Genomic DNA, 20,557 nt, shown 5'->3' on the forward strand with positions numbered 1-20,557 from the left:
TGTAGCATAAATGATCATTTCGTTAAAAATTATGTGTAGACACCGGATTCGTTGCTTTAAATTTTTTGAATAAACATATGTTACTTTTTATTAACCGATTTACCTAGTACATATTTTCTAAATCCATATAAACTTTTACCCAATTTGATACTACATAACACAACTTATGATCATAATTTAGAAATGGAAGATATTATCTTATTATTCTACCACTTCGTTGCGTTCTCTATAAATAAATTGAATTTAACATTCTCCAAATGTTGGATATCCTAGTACTTGAAATGAGATATCATTGTTTTCATTAAATTGTTGACAAATGGTGCTGGTGTTAACCATATTCAAAAATTACCTTTAGATAGTTGAATCTTGAGACTAAGAAATCTCTCTAAGATAGTTTCTAACTCCACATTTAGCACCGTTCTAACCCTCGGTAACGATCTCATCCGCATTCAAAACATATTTTCATATTTATTTTACTTTATGGGGTCAAATATTTGGTATCTACGTTTAGTTTTATTTTAGTTTTTGACTTTATATTTCTAAATAAAAAGAAACATAATTAGTGTATTTAATTAAGGTTTGATTTTAGTTTAACAAATTATTACTAAATTTTATTTCACAAACATATACAAATGGTTCAAAAATTCAAACCGAAGATTAAAATTCACTAATATACATTTTTTTATATTACTAAACAGTGATCGCAGATCCTGCTTTACTTCTATTTCGTTGTGGATAATACGAATGTTTTGTCGGCAAAACAACAATACATACTACACCATCATACTTTATTTTTTTCGTACATTGGAATAAATACATCACTTGTATCTTAAACAAAGGTGGATGACAAAAAAAAAAGCATATAAAGGCCCAGTGGAAGAATATAACAAAAAGAATCAGATTCGAAATTGCTCTAATTGGGCTTAATGGGCTTTTCTCTTTCCTTTTTCATCAGCTTTATAATTCACACAACACCTCTCCTTCATCTCTCTAATTACAACAACACACACGCCCCAACGTTTGCTTCCTTCGTCTCTCTCATTTTTCTCATCGTTGGCCTTAAACAAGAGAACAAAAAATGGCAGATCAGCTCACCGATGATCAGATCTCTGAGTTCAAGGAAGCTTTTAGCCTATTCGACAAAGACGGAGATGGTTCCTTCTCTCTCTCTCTCTCTCTCTCTCTCTCTCTCTCAGATCTTTCCTCTTTTGGATAATGGTGTTTTGAATTTACTTAGTCATGGGCTTAACGAATTTGATACTTTTTCGTTGTTTCATCATTAGACTCTGTGGATGTCACATAATGCTTCGATTTGGCTTCGGTGTTTTGAATTTACAATTGCAATTGGATCTATCTCGATGATAATAATCTCATACTGAATCGAGTTTTAGTTTTCCAGATTTTGCTGCTTCATATAGTAATGAGAATTGACTCAAATCTTTAGAATCAACCGATGTTTAGAGGCGCTAATTGAGTAATAAATTTGAAGATTTTGGTGATTAATTGGTTCAGTCATTATTATTAGTTACAGTGTAATTTGAAGATTTGTTTTGTGTTTAAATTAGTAAGCCTGATTTGAGAGAAACGTGTGTGTGTGTGTGTGTGTTTGATTAGGTTGTATCACGACGAAAGAGCTGGGAACGGTGATGAGATCACTAGGACAAAACCCAACAGAAGCAGAGCTACAAGATATGATTAACGAAGTTGATGCTGATGGTAACGGAACCATAGACTTCCCTGAGTTTCTCAACCTTATGGCTAGGAAGATGAAAGACACTGACTCTGAGGAAGAGCTCAAAGAAGCTTTCAGGGTTTTCGATAAGGACCAGAACGGTTTCATCTCCGCTGCTGAGTTGAGACATGTTATGACTAACCTTGGTGAGAAGCTTACTGATGAGGAAGTCGATGAGATGATCAAAGAAGCTGATGTTGATGGAGATGGTCAGATCAATTATGAAGAGTTTGTCAAAGTTATGATGGCAAAGTGAGGACTACTTATCTATAATTCTCTCTCTATCTGATTTTTTCTTCTTTTTTGTTTTTTTTTTTTGGCTTTCTTTTGAATTTGACTGTTCATTATTTTGCATTCGTTTCACTATTTCATGTTATGAACTGTTTCGTGACTTTTGGCTTATTTATTTGTTTGGAAAAGATTTAAAAATGTAATTTCTGTTTTTTTTTTTGTGAAGTACCATTGTTTGTGATGGTCATTTGGAAAGCTATCTCTTGATATGATTTACTTTTTATTTTTTTGGTCAAAACTTATTGTGTGTGGTTAAATTTGTGAAAAATGTCGGATTAAACGAATTATATATTCTTTCAATCGGTAAATTCTAAAATGATAGTTTCAAAAGTTTAGGTGGTTGGAATTTACATTATATTAATATCTTTGTTTAAAAACTAATTTTTTATAGTGAATGTTGGCACCAAGTCAAATTCATATCAGTTTTTTATACTATACGGGTTCACATATATGTTTAAAGAACATAAATAAAATGTTAGACACAGAATAAGTTTACCGATTGAAAAAAATTAGAAAAACAAGAAAAGGGGTAAAAAAAAAAAACAGAACTTCCATTTCATTTTTTTCTTTCAAATTTCCAGCTTCAATTTTCAGGTTTATAAATGACTTTTTCTTTTTCTTTTTCTTGATTCAATCGATTTTAGCATTTTATCCGAATAGAAAAAATAGTAGTTGGACGTTATTGTATAATTATAAAGGTAGATATGTTTAGGGGAATAAAATCAAAGATGGATGGTAAGCAGCAAAAGGCCAGATAGATGAAATGAGAATCTTTAAACCTTTAATCATGACTGAAACATTTATTTTCTTCCTTTTCTGATTATTTAAATATTATTGAATATCTCTTAATACCTAATTATTTTCTTTAAAATGTGTGTTCTAATTTTAATTAGGAGAAGAGGGAAGAGGGTTATGACAACAAAGCGTAGTGGCAATTCTGCTGACTCCAAAGAAAAGAACGGTCGCCGGAAAAGCCACTGCTGTATTCTCTGAGCTCCGTCCATTTCTTCTCATTATGTATTATTATTATTATTATACGCTTGTGCTTTTGTGTGTAAAAAATAAGAGATTTGTACCTCACACATCTATAAAAAGGATTTTAAATGTAATCTCTAATTTGAATATATTAAATATTTACTACATTTGTTATGATTTCAAAACAAAATCAGTTTGTTTTTTTTTAGGAGATAACTGTTGTTAATTGATACTTGGGCGGTATAACTATCCTAATTTCTTGATTTAGGTATTTCCTATCCATCACAATGTGGGCATATATATATATGATCTAACTTTTGTGAGATGATAAATATAACTAAATGAATACAAAATACATTTTTAGGAAGTATCCTAAGCTATATTATATATATATATATATATATATATATATATATATATATATATATAGTAATATGGGGTTCCCCTCCTATACGAGACGACAATATATCCCCTTGATAGTAAGGCAAAATAACAAGATAGAAACAGGGCATATCCAAAGTAATTGTAGTATAGTTCTCCGAGCGAGCTTGAGCTTGGGCAATGAGTACCTCGCAAGCATGAGGGAATAGAGAGCACGTAGGCGATCTTGGAGAGTTTGGTCCACCACTTCTAACGCTTGTTTTATAACTCTTGGGGTTCTCTCTTTGTCTATCAATGTTTTCAAAAATACTATGCCAAGAGATTTGTGGTTCGTCCCTTAAGTTTCCTCAATCTCATTGGTCATTCCTCTCGTTGACTCTCTCATCCGTGTCTTTTCACTTTGCATGAACATTTTTGTTTGCATTATCAAATCAATCAATGCAAAGTCTGCATGATATATCTTAGGATTATTTAATCAAGTTAACTTTAATTTGATTACGAATACAATACTAACTGTATTGAAACACTTAATTTGTGTTACTTCTTAGTAATCAATTTTTTTTAAAAAAACATTAAACACTTCTACCAATTTGAATTTAACATGGCACCACCAAAATCGCAAAGATATGTTTTTCCATCGTGTATATTAAATCGGTTGCTAAGTAAGTACTTTCGTCAAATACTGTATAATGCAACTAATCAGTCCCTTTCTCAATAATATTTTTACTCCATTTATCTAGGACAAAATAGAAATCATATGGATAAGAAGACACAAAAAAAAAGGAAAAAGAGATGTGTGAAAAAGGTTCATCATGCATATATACATGAAGTGAAGCTTTAGAGTTCATGCAAAACACTTCACAACTACATTTTGTTCAATATACATATTTAATTAGTAAATTCCCTTCTTAACACATAAAATACATCTAGCGGTATATTTAATTTAACATGGCATTAATATCCAAAGATAGGAATAGAATCCATTGCTTTTTGATAATTTTCCTTCTATGCAAGTAATCCTTTCCTTTCTCTACAATATTTATCATTCCACATAGTTCATTATCAGACAAAGCTCCAATCTTGAGGGACAAAATGGAATAGTTTCTTTAAACGGGCCAGTAAGTTAGAGGATTAAAAAAATAAAAATAAATAAGCGTTATAGAAAGATAGAAAAATAAGAAGCAAAAAAGTGGTTCGAAAAAATATCATGCATATACAATGAAGTTGAAGCATTACGATTCATGCAAAATTTTATGCTCAGCCGCTATAAATATATCTTCAAGAAAACAATATAAACAATAGAGTGAATAACAACAAAAAAAAGAAGATGGGGAAACAATTATGGGCATTAATATATGTAACAGTGGTGATATTAATCATAGTAGAAGTGGAATCAAGTCTTCACAGAGTAGGCGGTGGAAGATACAGTTGGAACTCCGACGTTAACTACTCTGATTGGGCCAACCACCAACGTTTCTACTCCGGCGATTGGCTTTGTCAGTAAAATTTCTTTCTTTATTCTTTCTTTGCCACTTTCTTGTTTATTGTTTATCCCTTTCAACTAAAACATGTTTTCCTAAAACTGTTAGATTTCGGGTTCAATCGAACGCGTCATAGCATTCTCCAAGTAAACAAGAGTAACTACGAGCAATGCGTCAGACAAAGATTTCATATTCAATATTACCCGTGGAGGAAGAGATGTCTTTCAACTCCTAGAACCAAAGCCATACTACTTCATTTGTGGTAGAGGTTATTGCCTTAAAGGTATGAAACTTGCCATCAACGTCCTCCCTCAACCACCACCATCAGCTCCTCTCACTCCCACCTCAACCGCCTTTACTCTCATACCTTTACACGCTTTCACCGCAGCCATTCTCACTTTCGTCTTTAAAGCTTTAATACTTTGACTATGCATATGTCGTTTCTTTCCTGAGTTTGGTTTAATGTGTATGAACAATTGAAACAAAAGTGTCACTTTCTCAAACTTAAGAAAGTTTTCACTTCAATAAGCAGCAACGTTATATACTTGGTATCATTTGTTTGTTCGTTTGGAACTAGTAACACAAAAGGGTCCATTTCATATATCTAAGATTCACTACAAAAACTTGTCAACTCTAAGCTTTGAGTAGGCTTTGTTGTTTGTTTTGGACCTTTGGGTTTCATTTTAATGTATGATCACTACAAAAGGCTTTGCTTTTAACTAGGTTATGTCGTTTGTTTTGAACGCAAGAGCTATCTAGACAAAAGGGTCACTTCCTGAACTTAGATATTCACTACAATTAAGTTTTTTTTTCAGACAACCACCGAATAGTTAAAAGGGGTAAAAACATTTAAACCCAGCAGGCAAAAAAGGCTGGCGATAATAGTAACAAAAAACATACCAAGCCTTAGCGTTTGATGCCTTTAACGCTTAAACCGAGAGGTCCTAAGATAAAAGTCGATTAACTACTACTTAATTACTGAGCCAAGTAGGCCTGGTCATTTAACAGAAGAACATGGAGTTGGCAACATTGTCTTTGAGTTTTGGGAGCTGTGCAACAGAAATTGGTCCTGGAGCTGTGATGCCACCATGGCTTGATGATGTCTCAGACTGATCTTCAAACTTCATGAACGTCCCAAGCTGAGCAGCTGCCAAGTGAGCATAGCAGATCGGAGCAACTGCACAAAAATGTAAAATGTCAGTTTTTCAAAGAACAAATGGAGACATTATAGCAACGAACAAAAGAAACAAGTTGTATATGGTAGGTAATTTACCAACAGAAATGGCAGAGGTGCTTCTTTGGTACCTGGAATTTTGCCAAAGAAAGAAATCAGATCATTTTTGTGATTATTACTATCAAAGTTACCACAAATTAAGTAATGAAGATCGAGTGAGACTACATACACATAGGAGAGCGAGTGGACAAGTTCCTGAAGTTCATCAGGTGAAAACCCAATCTCATCATACAGGACATGGTAGTGCGTTGGACGAGTAGTTCCCTAATTAAAAACATAAAGAGTGTTAAATCGATTAACACTAGTAGCAATCAACAAATGAAGTTTTAAGAGTTGATTTATATGATACTTACAATCATTCCAGCGTGCGCACAGAGGTAGAAATCATTGTTCTTTGGATGGCATATTTTGTTGTCAATGATTGTTCCTGCGGAATAACCAAAACCACGATGAGATTGAGATCATCAATGAGTCCACAAAAGAGGTTATAATGAAAGATTTATCAATCACCTGGGGGGACATTATCAGGGCTCGAAGACTGGAAGAATTTGGTATGATGATTCTTTTGAGCCACCAACAAGAGGAATTTAGGGTTCCAATTCTCATCCAGGAACTTGCAAGCCTGAGGAAAGAGAGATGCAATGAAGTACCAACCGAAATGCAATTAAGTACTAAAAGAGTACAAGAAAATTACAGTAAGAAAATTTAATCTTTTGACTATTTCAACTACCTGAATGATCTGATCAAGTTCGATATTGAGAACCTGATTGAACTGCGATTCACTCACACCATCCCTAGAAGCATTAAAAGAACCGCTCTGAGAAAATAAAGAACGGGAAAATGAAGAGACAAAAGCTCAAATGTAACAAAGAAATTACCTGAATATTATGATATGCTCTGGCTTTCTCTTATTCGAGCTGGTGTAGAAATCTACCAACAACTCCCTGCAATCAACAAACAAAGTTACATAAATACTTGAATAAGAATTCATGCAAGACTCAACATAAGCCACATCAGTATAAGTGCGCACTTGATAATGCCATCGTCTGCAGTTCCGTTAATCTTGACAAGGGACTCAATCATCTCAGCCTTAGAAGGCTGAGTCCGAACAGATGCTCTATACTTCGAGACTAGTGGCCACTCCCTCGAACTCACCACCTAAGTAAACCATTACAAAAGAGAACTATAGATCAGTCTTGAAAAGATAGGCGAATACAAAAGCAAACGATATATAAAACACAGTTGAGAGTAAACATATTACAGCAGCAATGGACGGGACATCAGACTGTCCAGGAGATCCATGTGANAAAACATAAAGAGTGTTAAATCGATTAACACTAGTAGCAATCAACAAATGAAGTTTTAAGAGTTGATTNTTTAGGCCTCCAAGCTGTAGTTATATGTTATCAGAGATTGCACACAAGAAGCAAATAAACCATTTCGAAAAGAGAAAAAACAAAAAGAGACATATTACCTTTGCGTTAATCTTCAAAAGTAAATTTGTAAGATACTGATCATTAGGTTGCCGTGTGGGAGCCATGCATTGAGTAACAATGCCAAACTCAGTTAAGTTTTTCTTCTTCCATGGGCCTGATGAGGAATTCAAAGTTTTTATCCAAGGAAACTTACATTATAAAAAACAAAAAAGATATTTAAAGACTGGATTAAAGCGCTACTAACCATAGAGATCACAGTTCTTTTTCTCGGGGAGCACACATAGTATGAATTGTGGGACACCAGGGAGTTTAGACTGGATGTCCTTAAACATGTTCTCAACACGATTAAGAGGAGGAGCACGGCGAAATTGATTACCCTCCTCAAAGACTTGAAAGGGATGAGCAATATCCTGAGACAAAATACAAAAAGAAGCAGTTAGCATCGATAATGTTGAATGTTGATGATGATCAAGAATACATAAAACAGAAGAGAAATTACTACTTACAATGCCTTTTGATCCTCCAATTTTGATCAGATCGTCAACAACTTGACGTACATTACAGCGTGCAGAGAAATTGACAACAACCCATCGTTCAATTTTGGTGGGCTCTACAAATTGCTGCACAACAAAGGTAATCAGACTATCTGAACAGGTAAAAACACACAAAGAAAGGCAGAGAGAAACAGCACCTTGTTATTAAAATTCCACCGCCCATTCCTGGGAAAGGTTTCAGATCCACATCCCATTTTCAGCTGTCAGTCCAAGAAAAGTAGAGAAAATTAACTGTATGAAAAAGATTGATAACAATTTATCAACTCAACAGTAATCAATTGTACCATACCTTGGGAGCTGGAAGAACACGACCCTCCACCTGAGTAAAGTTGGAGCTGATCGAAATGCCACAGGAACGCAGAAGAGGTTCAGCATCATAGTTGCTAACTTTCAGAGCCTGAAATCATGAAACCAAAAGTATATAAGTTCCAATTCACTGACAAAACAGAACAGATATGAAGCAGTCAGGATACTTTACTTTGGACAGAACGGCCATCCTCTCTTGGGGTTTCTGTCTGGACTTCTCAACAAGGGCAGATCTTTGAAATGTGTTGAGTGCTTTTGTGTACCTCTGAAGTGGAATCAAGGCGCAGAGCTGCAAAAATTCCACCATATAACATACGTTAGCATGAATTCCAAAAACAATTAATACCATGAGAAGGTTGATAAGTAAAAGTGGCAAACCTCAAGAGGAATGTAAGTCGGTCGCTTTGGCTTCCCAACATTGATGCACGGCAGATCCGCAGAATATTGCAAATCAATATGCCTTGTGTCGCGGAAGTAGTCAGCAACTGTCACTTCGGTAGTCTCGAACTCCCCATTTTCATTTGGGTTCCGTTTCTTTAGTTCAAACCTAGATAATGTAAACTAGCAAACTTCAGAGAACCATTTATCTTTTAAAGGGATCTCAATGTCAGAATGTAAAACAGAAACAAATGCATCTCACTACAAAGTCAAATTAGTGAATATCTTACATCTGTTCACTGCAATTTTTTTCACTCAAGCCGGTGATCCTGAATTCTTGGTTTGAGGGGCTGACCTTAATCCTTAAATTCTTAAGCGTTCTTTTAGCCTGTTGAAAACATGTTAAAATGTTTCAAGCTAAGCAAAAAGGTAGGAATATGTTTCGACCATGAAGTTGCCACATATGTTTCGACCATGAAGTTGCCACATATGTTTCGACCATGAAGTTGCCACATATTATAACAAGTCAGTTACCTTAGACCAGTCAATCGAATATGGATCCCTCGCATTTTGGTTAGCAATTAGGAAATCCACCACTGGGCCAGGCTTGATAATCATGGTGGTTGTAACATCTGGCATAAAAACAAAACATAAACTATTAGACACTAAATCATTGCTACAAAAGACAGAATCAAACACCAACATCAAGTACAAGTGAAATTACGTACCCATGTTGAGTGACATGCCACTCTGCGTTGTTCTGAAGCTGGAGTGAAATCCCCTACATCCTAAGATGTTACCACCAACTTGTTCACAGTTATTTGGATCATTGTGAAAAAAGGACTGTCGAACAAGCAAGCAACCTCTGCAGATTATACCAAAGTTATTACTTATTAGAAAGACAAAAAAATATATGAAATTAAAAAGAATCTAAACACTTGTCACTTACTGTCTAGCAGCATGTTGCCTCAATATGATATCAAGAACCCGTATTGCCTCCTGGGAGTTCTCTGACTCTTGTCCACGCATTGCATTAGCAAGAGCTTGTAGAGGAATTTTGGCCGCATAGCTGATTTCCACTTTGAAGTTTTTGGACCGGTTAGGCCTACGCAGTCTTTTCCTATCACCATCACTAGGACTTTCATTCCCATTGGGGCTTCCATTTCCGTTAGTCCTGCTCATAAAATCCTCAATAAGAACCAAAACTAAAGCACATAACCAATGTGATAACTATAGTCAGATGATGTTGTACCTTGCAACAGATACTTCCTCAAGGACCACAGAGAAATCCATCTTGTTACTAGGCAAAGCTCCATATGTAAACAGCGTCTTCTCACCGTCATAAGCAAACTCTTTACCATCTAGATCGGAATGGTACGTCTCATGCACCTTGTCAAGGATTTTTCTTCCAACACCCTTTGCTTCAACAGGACGACCATCATCATAGAAAAGAGCCACCTGTACAAACCCACAAATAATCCCATTAGTCTGACATCATTTAGAACCAAGTAACAGAATAAGCAAACATAACAGTAATGAAGAACATACTCACTGTAGTGATGGAAATCAATCTATCCTTCTAGTTTAATAGGTTCAATTTACTTGTTATTTTGCCCTTATTTATGTTTACGCTAAATAATCCCATTAACTAAAAATGTATTTGACAGTTTCAAAACTTACACTGTAGTGGAAGAAATGGCCCTGAAGATTAGCAACGTCGACTCTGAAATGGTTAGTCAACAATGGAATCTTTTGGCCCCTTGTTCCAATGCCTTTACGAGCCATAGGTACTCGCAAGTTCTTCTTCTCAGCAAGTTCGGTTTTAACACGAACTGGTTCCACATTTGGAGGTATAACTGGTGGCGGAGGGGGTAATGCATCAGTAACCCCACTCCCGTTAGCTCCATTTGCTGATTCAAGATCAGCTCCGTTACCATTTGTTGAATCCATCTCCTGAACAAAGAAACAACACAAAAGAAAAGGTTTAGATCTCACAACATTTATGAATAAAATACACAATCCAAGCAAAAATTTCAACACACAAGCTTCTCTTGTCAAAAAACCAAACAAACACACATGCAAAAGTGGCTACATTTGTGAAAGTTTGCAACTTTCGTCTATAAAAAACCCAAAGAGAAGGAAAGTCTTTGACTAAAACCAAAAAAGCCCCAATTTTTGTTGTCGGATGTAAAAGACACATGCAAGTGTAAGCAAACATGTCTAACACGAAAAACGTCAGCTTTTATCCTACATACTGAAACAAATAAGCGTCAGCCATGTGAAAGTTCATAGCTTTATTCATAACAAAACCCCCAAAAGGTGACATCTTTGAAACAAAACCTCAACAAAAATCTCACCTTTAGAACAAAAATCTCAACTTTAGAACAAAAAAAAAACCCACAAAATCAAAGAGAGGAAGCAGTATATGCAAGAAAAATCCGAACTTTAGAACAAAAAATCTCAACTTTAGAACAAAAAAAGACCACAAAATCAAAGAGAATAAGCGGTATATGCAAGAAAAACCCAAACTTTTTGAGACTTAAACTCTAAATTCAACGAAAACCCCCATAAGAACACTGCATGCGAAGCATTCAACCTCTGAGAGTAAAAAAAAACCCAACTTTTTTAGTGGGTTTGTAAAAAAAACTCCCAAAGTTAGGTTTTTGAAATAAAAAACACACAGAAACAGCACAAAAAGGTACAAACCCAGAGATTAAAGAAGCCACATTCCTAAGAAACCCAAAACATAAACCCTACAGTAGAATCAAACAAAAAGAAAACCCTAGAATCATCATCACCTTTGAGTGTATCGACGAAAGAAACAAAGACGGAAACCCTAGCCGAAACAAGAGAAGATCTTTTTTTTTTCCTTTTCTTTCAATTTCTCTCTCTCTTTTTTGCTTTTTTATTCTTTCAAGATTTTGCTCCGAGCTGAAAGGGAAAAAAAATTGTTCAGTGACAGTAGCATAAATTGAGGATTCTTCGCCTTCAGTTATGTTCCTCTACAACGCGGTTCCATAGTAAGTAAACCCATTCTTACGATCTTGACCGTTCGTTAGTATGACTTTTTGTTGATTGACTTAATTTTGTGTCCCGCTAGGTTATTTTGAGATTTTTAATTGAATTGTGTTTAGTGGGGGTAGACAAACCTTCTGTTTTCCTAATAGCGAATGTGCGCATTAATTGACACGTACTTGTTTGGATTTAACAACTGTGTTACTACTATACTATTAAAATTGTAACAGTTTTATTATACATGTTAGTATATCATTCTAAAGTCTCTAAACCATGTAACTGCTTATTTTATGGTTGATCCTCACTGGAATCCATTTTAATTATTGGACTAGAAAGGTTTCTATTTTAATTTTGAGATTCTCTTCCGCAATTAAAAAAGTATCTAAAGACTAAACTGGTGAATGGAGAGATTAGGTGGATTCAATTAATAATATACTATAATTGGAGATGATTCTTAATTTGTGGTTAAGGATTTAAAAGGATAACGAGGGCTTTGTTTCTTTTTTTCTTTATTGTATAATCTATACTACATTTTGAGAAATTATATAATATTGTTAGTTCGTTTGTGTTTGACATGTATAGTTTGTGTTGACATTAGGAGCTTACATAAGCCAGCTGGAGGAAGAAGGCCAGATTAGAAAGAAGAAAAAAGAGACTATTTTTTATATTCCACACATTGGCAAGCTAGCTAGGGTAAAGATAGATGCAATAGCATTCTAGGAACCATAACTAACATGATATTGAGACATTTGAAGCATAGAAGATTAGGAGGTGCTTGGTTTTACAGATTGCCTATGTTCAAAACCAAAGAAAATCAAAATGTTAAGTATACGATTTCTAAGCAAGCCATCTCACAAGTAATTTCGATGATGTTTTTGCTATAAACAATAATGTAAAAGTTTCTGTTACAAATAATAAACGGTTTCAATTGGTAACATCATTTAAAGGAGGCGGTTAATTGTGTTTTAGCAGTTGTAGAGAAAACGATTAGAAAACATGGCTGAATTAAAGTGAGAATTTAAATAATAGTTATGATTAGCAACAAGCGGTTGAATTAGTAAATAAACTATTATAGAAAATAACATAAAATATAAAATCATTTCAAAACAAAATATTTTCTATTTTCATAAATTCCGAGAATTATAAATATGAATACTATTACAACTTTTAGTTAAAAATTACAAAAAAAATCCAACAATCTCGTTTGCAAACGAAACCGCCTTGTTTTTGGGTGGTTGCAAAGTTTGTTTAGGTTTATGTATAAAAAATTATTATCAAACAAAAAGTACGTTATTTATTTATTTTAAGTATTTAATTTTTAAAACGGAAACACAAGCTTCCAAAACAGAATCGTAAGCTTCCAACGAGTTTTCAAAGTGGATTCTTTAGAAACGACAAGAAAGCAATATTCCGACAGCTTCTGATTCTAAGGGAAGTGAACCTCCCATAAAGCTTTTGTGCTTCTTAGATGAAAACATATCCTCTTCGACCAACCAATCATGTTATCCTCTCTTTTTTTGAAAAAAGTCACGACTTTTATTTGGTCTTTTTTTTTCATTTTGTTGTGTTAGTTTTATAATATCCAACATTCAAGTGTTAAACGTTAATTATGTTATTTATTTATTCTAAGTATTTAATTTTTAAAATGTAAACACAAGCTTCCAAAACATAATTGTAAGCTTCCAACGAGTTTTCGAAGTGGATTTTTTGGAATCGCTAAGAAAACAATATTCTGAGAGCTTCCGACTCTGAGGGAAGTGAACCTCCCATAAAGTGTTTGTGCTTCTTAGATGAAAACATATCCTCGTCGACCAACCAACCATGTTATCCTCATCTTTTTATTTTTTTGGAAAAACATTCTTCACACTTTTTTTTTTGTCTTTTTCATTTTTTGTGGTAGTTTTATAATCTCCAACATCAAGTGTTAGACGCTCAATTAAATTATGAAAACAAGTTATTCTTGAAAATTACCCTAAAAGCAATATTAAAACAAAAATAGTGTCAAAACCCTATTAGAATTAAAAAATATATAATAATAACAATTTGAAAAGTCCATTTTAATACTCTGAAAAATATCTTTCATGGTTATGTATTTTTATAAAGTTGCATCTATAAATTTAAATTTTAAAGTTTTGTCTTTTCACCATATTTTGGTTGCATTTGTTCATCACAATTTTTCATTCTAATATGTTTGTCTTTTACAGAATATTGTTTATAATATAATTTCATGTCTTTTGATTCTATATAATTGTCTTACATAACTTCCAAACTATTTGTTCTTTGACAGCATTTTTTTTGTTTTATAATGAACCAAATGATTTAAATTCAATATCCAATGTTATTCTATACTCTAATTACAGTTGTGTCTATTTATCGTATCTCTTCGTAAAATATATATATATATATATATGTATATATATATATATATTTATAGAATGTTATGTTTTCTTACTATAACTTTTATTGCTACATTTTCACTCAAAGTTAAATATATTTTATATTTATAACTATTTTATTGATACATTTTCTTGCTATAACTTTTATTGATACATTTTGACTCAAGGTTAAATATATTTTGTATTTACAACTATTTTTTTATGCGTGTACTCATTATAAATATTTGTTCGATATTTTCATTAATTGTAACATCCCGACTGTCACCTCTTAGTGGCTTCATGTCCACTATCAGTCTATGTGTCCACCTCTTTTACTTTTAGTGGGTCTCACGTCCACTTCCGGCTCGTGAGTTTACCCATATACGATGGCTGGTTTATTACGTCAAAGAGGTTTTAAAGACTTGTTTACCGATCCTACAAATCACCACATGATATTTTCATGTATTTTATCTTCACTCGCACAGTTCCAACAGTCACTTCCGTGAAACTATTCCAGCATAAACATGATTAACTATAGAGTTCTCTCATGAAATTTGACCCAAAAGATAAGTTCATTTTAATGACATAGATGGCCAAATCAATTCTTTTAAACCTCTCCGCAAAGCGGGATGTCACAATTCACCTCCACTAACAGATCGCAACGTCTTTGTTGCGCACCAAGACTGTCACTCTTGACAGTATGAGCCCACTCAACTCCACACTCGTCTGGGTTCAGTTTTGATACCATTTATAACACCCCGACCGTCACCTATTAGTGGACTCCATGTCCACTTCCAGTCCATTGGCTCACCTCTCTTAGTGGGTCTCACGTCCACTTCCAGCCCGTGAGCCCACCCATATCCGACGACCGGTTTGCTACGTTCAAGAGGCTTTAAAGACTTGTTTACCGGTCTTTACAAATCATCACATGATATATGCCTGTGTTTTGTCCTCACTCCCACAATTCCTACAATCACTTTCCGAAATGTCACTCATCTTAAAACTACTATAACATAAGGACGCTTAACTTTAGAGTTCTTTTAGGACCTTTAACATAAAAGATAAGTGCACTTTGGTGATATAGGTAGTAAAATCAATTCTTTTAAACCTCTCCGCAAATCGGGGTGTCACCCTAATGATCACACCTTTTCATCATAATTTTTTCCTGATTATATCAATCTCAATAATGCTTCTAAAAGTTGCATCTCTTTGTCATAATTTTTCATAAAATATCTTATATATATTCCTTTTAAAATATTTTTTTGTAAGGTTTGTACAAAAAATTAAATATATATATATAGATATTTTCTTTTAAGATTTTCTTGATTCATTATAATTTTCATTGAATATATTTTAATTTAGTGTTGCATCTTTTCACCACAATATATTTGGTTACAATCATTTTTTCATAACTTCTGATGTTGGTGGTCATGTTTTTAGTTACTAAGAGCATACTTATTGCACATACCACCGCTTGAGGTGTCAAGAAAAATAATTAATAATTTTTTATTGAATTAAATTATTTTATTATTTTTTAATTTATACAACCAATCATATGAAAACATGTGGCAGATTCAGTGTCTATAAGAATCTGGACAGAGACACTAGTGTTTCTTCTCTCCACCTTTTTGTCATTTTTTTATTTTATTTTTTGTTCTCATCCTTGGTCGAGTATGTGCAATAATCTTGCTCTAACAGTTATACGTGGTCAATGTTTATGTAACTTTAAGTCTTTAACCCTACTTATTTTTCTTTTCTTTAAATAATTTTAATTATATTGTTAGCCTATACTTTCAAACTCTTTGCTAATGCATCAATCTAATTAGATAGATTACACTAATTTTTCATAAATAACACTAAAATAAGTTTTTTTGAAACATATCATTTTTTTCCAAAAATACCATAAAATTAAATTAAAATTTTAATATTAAAACTAAATCTTAAATCTTTAACACTAAATTCTACCCCTAAAAACTGTACTATACATTTAAAATTGTCAATCCAAACCTAAAAAAAAAAGTTCATCCTTAAAATCAATATTTTTGTGTTTGTGGTATTTTTAGAAAAAAACAATTTTTATAATATTTTTTGAAACAAAAATTAAAAATATGGTATTTTTGGTTAAAAAGAATTTAAAATATGATATTTTGAGGGATTTCTCTTTAAATTATCGTTCCAATTTTATGAACCGAGTTTTGATATTAATCCAGGTCATCAAAGATTTTTATCTGGTTTTGACCAATTTTAACGGTTCAACTTAAATCTAATGACCTGATTTAATTTGGATTCGGCTAAATGAGTAATTCCAGGGCCGGTCTGGTCCGTTTGGTTCCCAAAAGAACTGTAAATCACCTACCGGCTACCGCGTCTTGTGTTGTACACCGGACCGACGATAAAGTCACTTTGATCCTAAACGTCAATCAATGCTCATTTTTTTAAAATTAAATTATATATTTGGAGAAAGAAAAAAATGAAACGGTGCGACTTTAATTAAAATATTTATTTATATCCTCCCTCCCATCACCACCAAAAGCATCTTCTCTCTCTCTCGTCTTCATCTACAAAAACCCATAAAAACACACACACAGTAATAAATGTCTCTTTCTCCCCCCCCCCCCCCCCCCCCCCNCCCCCCCCATGTGATCTTTAATTGACTTTTCTTCTTCTTCCTTCTCTTCTTCATCTTTGAAATTGTGGGGATTGATCAAAATTAAGACTTCCTTATTATTATAGCTTTGTGGAAACAAGAGAAATATACCAGTTTTAGGGGTGTTCTTTATCTGCAAACTCTTTTAAGGCAACACTCCTTTGTCTCTTTGCTCCTCTTCTTGTTTTGTTTCTATTTTTTTATGTTGATGAGATGGCTTTGGTATTTTTATTAATTTCTTGATGGGTCTTCGTTTTTTTCTTTTGGTTCAGATCGTTTGCTTTTGTTGTTGTCTATATGATTCATTTTGGCGATCTGTGTATTGAGAACATTACTCTATAGTCTCTTGAGTTTGGTTTGATGATGCTTCATAAAGTTATAATTTTTTTATATTATTTCTTTGACTCTTAATCTTCTCATTTGATATGATCTGATGATGTGTTTGTTTTGTGGTTAGCTCGTGGTGATTGATTCTTTTCCTTCTTTTTCAGGTTAAAGAAGTTGATTGTGGTGGAAGAGACATGATGATGTTCAACGAGATGGGTATGTATGGAAACATGGATTTCTTCCCCTCATCCACACCTCTCGATGTGTGTCCATTGCCACAGGCTGAACAAGAACCAGTGGTTGAAGATGTCGACTATACCGATGATGAGATGGATGTGGGTGAGCTAGAGAAGAGGATGTGGAGAGACAAGATGCGTTTGAAACGTCTCAAGGAGCAGCAAAGCAAGTGTAAAGAAGAAGGTGTCGATGGTTCGAAGCAGAGGCAGTCACAAGAGCAAGCTAGGAGGAAGAAAATGTCTAGAGCGCAAGATGGGATCTTGAAGTATATGTTGAAGATGATGGAAGTTTGTAAAGCTCAAGGCTTTGTTTATGGTATCATCCCTGAGAAGGGTAAGCCTGTGACGGGTGCTTCTGATAACCTGAGGGAATGGTGGAAAGATAAGGTCAGGTTTGATCGTAATGGTCCAGCTGCTATTGCTAAATACCAAGCTGAGAACAATATTCCTGGAGGGAGTAATGATTGTAACAGTTTGGTTGGACCAACACCTCATACCCTTCAGGAGCTTCAGGACACGACTCTTGGATCGCTTTTATCTGCGTTGATGCAACATTGTGATCCTCCACAGAGAAGGTTTCCTTTGGAGAAAGGAGTTTCTCCACCTTGGTGGCCTAATGGGAAAGAAGACTGGTGGCCTCAGCTCGGTTTGCCTAACGAGCAAGGTCCTCCTCCTTATAAAAAGCCTCATGATTTGAAAAAAGCGTGGAAGGTTGGTGTCTTGACTGCGGTCATCAAGCATATGTCGCCTGATATTGCTAAAATCCGTAAGCTTGTGAGGCAATCGAAATGCTTGCAGGATAAGATGACGGCGAAAGAGAGTGCTACTTGGCTTGCCATTATTAACCAAGAAGAGGTTGTGGCGCGAGAGCTTTACCCTGAGTCATGCCCTCCTCTGTCTTCTTCATCATCTTTAGGAAGCGGGTCGCTTCTCATCAATGATTGTAGCGAGTATGATGTTGAAGGTTTTGAGAAAGAACAACCTAGTTTCGATGTGGAAGAGAGAAAACCGGAGATAGTGATGATGAATCCTCCAACAAGCTTTGGGATTGCTAAAATGCAACAATTTCCCATAAAGGAAGAGGTTGCCACCATAGGAAACTTGGAATTCTCGAGAAAAAGGAAGCAGAACAACGATATGAATGTTATGATAATGGATAGACCAGCAGGTTACACTTGTGAGAATGGCCAGTGTCCTCACGGCAAAATGAATTTGGGATTTCAGGACAGGAGTTCAAGGGACAACCACCAAATGGTTTGTCCATACAGAGACAATGGTGTTGCATATGGAGCATCCAAGTTTCGTGTGGGTGAAATGAGACCTCAGCAATCGATCGACCTTTCAGGCTTTGGAGTTCCGGAAAACGGGCAGAAGATGATCACTGAGCTTATGGCTATGTACGATAGAAATGTCCAGAGCAGCCAAACTCCTCCTCCATTGATGGTAAATCAAAGCATGACCCTTGATGCAAAACCAGCTCAGAATCAGCAGCTGAGTTTCAACAGTGGCAATCAAATGTTTATGCAACAAGGAACCAACAGCATGGTTAATAATCGGTTTCAAATGGTGTTTGATTCCACACCGTTTGATATGGCAGCATTCGATTACAGAGATGATTGGCAAACCGGAGCAATGGAAGGAATGGGGAAGCAGCAGCAGCAGCAAGATGCATCGATATGGTTCTGAATATTTCATTCTCTGTAACATTCTTTCCTAATGACTTTGTTACAGTTACCTACTTACCTGACTTGGGTTTGTATTCTATTGGCACCAACACATCTATATTGTTGATGATGATGAAGCCATCTATTTTTTTTTGTGTTTGAAAGTCATTAACTCATTCTCATGTTTAATAATCTCTTTATCCATTGAACATCTCTCTGATGCTACAAATATTTCTTGAGTTCTATGTTGTGTTAATCTTAGGTTTAAGTCCCAAGTACAAATATAGCAATAATGAAACAAACTAAAATTTCTCACTTTTGGTAGTTTTAAGACAATTCCAACAGATAAATTAAGTTAAACCATCACCAGATAAATTATTTAATGCATGAGTGACCAAATGAACAATACAATTCTGTCACTTTTGTTGGTTGTTCTTTAGTCAACTCAGTTCAACATATCATTATAATAAGGAAAACACATGGCTTAGCCATATTGTTAGGGTTATCAAAAAGCATTTATCTTATAATATAAGTTATCTTTTTCTTTCATGTAGAAAGTATATTCTCTTATAATTTGTTTGGTCAAACTTATATTAAACAATATATAGTAACAGGTTGCCAACATTTGCTTCAGCGTCAGCTGTTGTGGCCTCTTCTTCACCACAGGCAAATTCTAATGTAAGTTTTAATCCACACTGTAATCCAAAATGGATATTTATATAATAATAAGGTGAAGGAGCCAAAATAGTGAGATTGTTTTTGGGAGGAAGAGAAGACAAACGTTGTTGTCTCCTTTAGTTTGGATTTGGAAGACAGCCCATGTGAAATGCCTTGTGAAACCCCACCACTCTTTTAGTCTCTTCATCGCCAAAACTGACTACATTCATCCACTCATTTTGTTTCTTTATTATTATTTTATATCATATGTTCTGAACATTATAAGTAAACTAATGTAAAATGATAATATATATAGTAACAATTTTAATCCTAGTAATTTATGAATTGTTGTGATTTTGTCATCGTCCACATTTAAATTTATTATACTTGCTAGACAAATTTATTTTTTCATTAAAAACATCGAATAGTTCTAAAAATAGAGAGGTTGACAGGAATTTTGTGTAAATAAAGTGGTTAAAAATAATTTTAGTAGTTTTTGAAATATTGATTAAAAAATGTTTAAAATTATTTTAACTGAAAAATGTAAAAAAAAAATCATGAACTTAGCAAAAATGGTAAAAAAAATCATAAAATTTGTTTGTAGTGAACTAAATTTTTAATTTTATTGACTTTTTAAATAAATCGCGAACTTTCGTTATTAAACGATAAAATTGACTTTCTAAACAAAATCACAAACTTTTGTTCTACCATTTAAAAGAATTTGTTAATGGATAATCAAACCGCCAAATTATTGGTTCTAATAATTCAAATTTATGTTTTCTTTGATAAAATTAAAGAAAATTTGTGATGTTTTTAGAAAGTTAAGGAAAGTTTATAGTTTATTTGAAAATTTAATAAAAATAAATAT

General features: G+C 34.0%; 3 protein-coding genes and 1 pseudogene across 4 annotated transcripts; 3 read left to right on the forward strand and 1 right to left on the reverse strand.

Annotated features, from left to right (window-relative positions):
* Positions 983 to 3,132, forward strand: LOC104703518 (calmodulin-5). Its single transcript, XM_010419543.2, has 3 exons — positions 983 to 1,154; positions 1,615 to 1,984; positions 2,917 to 3,132. Exons 1-3 carry the CDS (start codon positions 1,079 to 1,081, stop codon positions 3,014 to 3,016), a joined length of 546 nt encoding a protein of 181 aa, XP_010417845.1. The 5' UTR covers positions 983 to 1,078; the 3' UTR covers positions 3,017 to 3,132.
* LOC104703519 lies at positions 4,519 to 5,404 on the forward strand (annotated as a pseudogene).
* On the reverse strand, positions 5,615 to 11,716 carry LOC104703520 (protein argonaute 4). The gene is made up of 23 exons (XM_010419546.2): positions 11,567 to 11,716; positions 10,449 to 10,721; positions 10,021 to 10,226; positions 9,718 to 9,942; positions 9,497 to 9,633; positions 9,303 to 9,400; positions 9,059 to 9,156; positions 8,769 to 8,937; positions 8,563 to 8,679; positions 8,374 to 8,481; positions 8,222 to 8,284; positions 8,037 to 8,150; positions 7,775 to 7,940; positions 7,569 to 7,684; positions 7,356 to 7,484; positions 7,125 to 7,252; positions 6,973 to 7,038; positions 6,825 to 6,888; positions 6,605 to 6,716; positions 6,448 to 6,521; positions 6,264 to 6,358; positions 6,134 to 6,165; positions 5,615 to 6,037 (listed from the first exon to the last, which is right to left on the reverse strand). Exons 2-23 carry the CDS (start codon positions 10,716 to 10,718, stop codon positions 5,862 to 5,864), a joined length of 2,763 nt encoding a protein of 920 aa, XP_010417848.1. The 5' UTR covers positions 10,719 to 10,721; positions 11,567 to 11,716; the 3' UTR covers positions 5,615 to 5,861.
* On the forward strand, positions 16,794 to 19,243 carry LOC104703521 (ETHYLENE INSENSITIVE 3-like 1 protein). 2 transcript variants are annotated; one of them, XM_010419548.2, is made up of 2 exons: positions 16,794 to 16,955; positions 17,297 to 19,243. In XM_010419548.2, exon 2 carries the CDS (start codon positions 17,327 to 17,329, stop codon positions 19,052 to 19,054), a length of 1,728 nt encoding a protein of 575 aa, XP_010417850.1. In that variant the 5' UTR covers positions 16,794 to 16,955; positions 17,297 to 17,326; the 3' UTR covers positions 19,055 to 19,243. The 2 variants fall into 2 exon arrangements, with proteins under 2 accessions (XP_010417850.1, XP_010417849.1); XM_010419547.2 differs by lacking the exon at positions 16,794 to 16,955 and adding an exon at positions 17,009 to 17,180.

The sequence above is a fragment of the Camelina sativa genome, chromosome 7, assembly GCF_000633955.1.
Source record: "Camelina sativa cultivar DH55 chromosome 7, Cs, whole genome shotgun sequence".
NCBI lineage: Eukaryota > Viridiplantae > Streptophyta > Magnoliopsida > Brassicales > Brassicaceae > Camelina > Camelina sativa.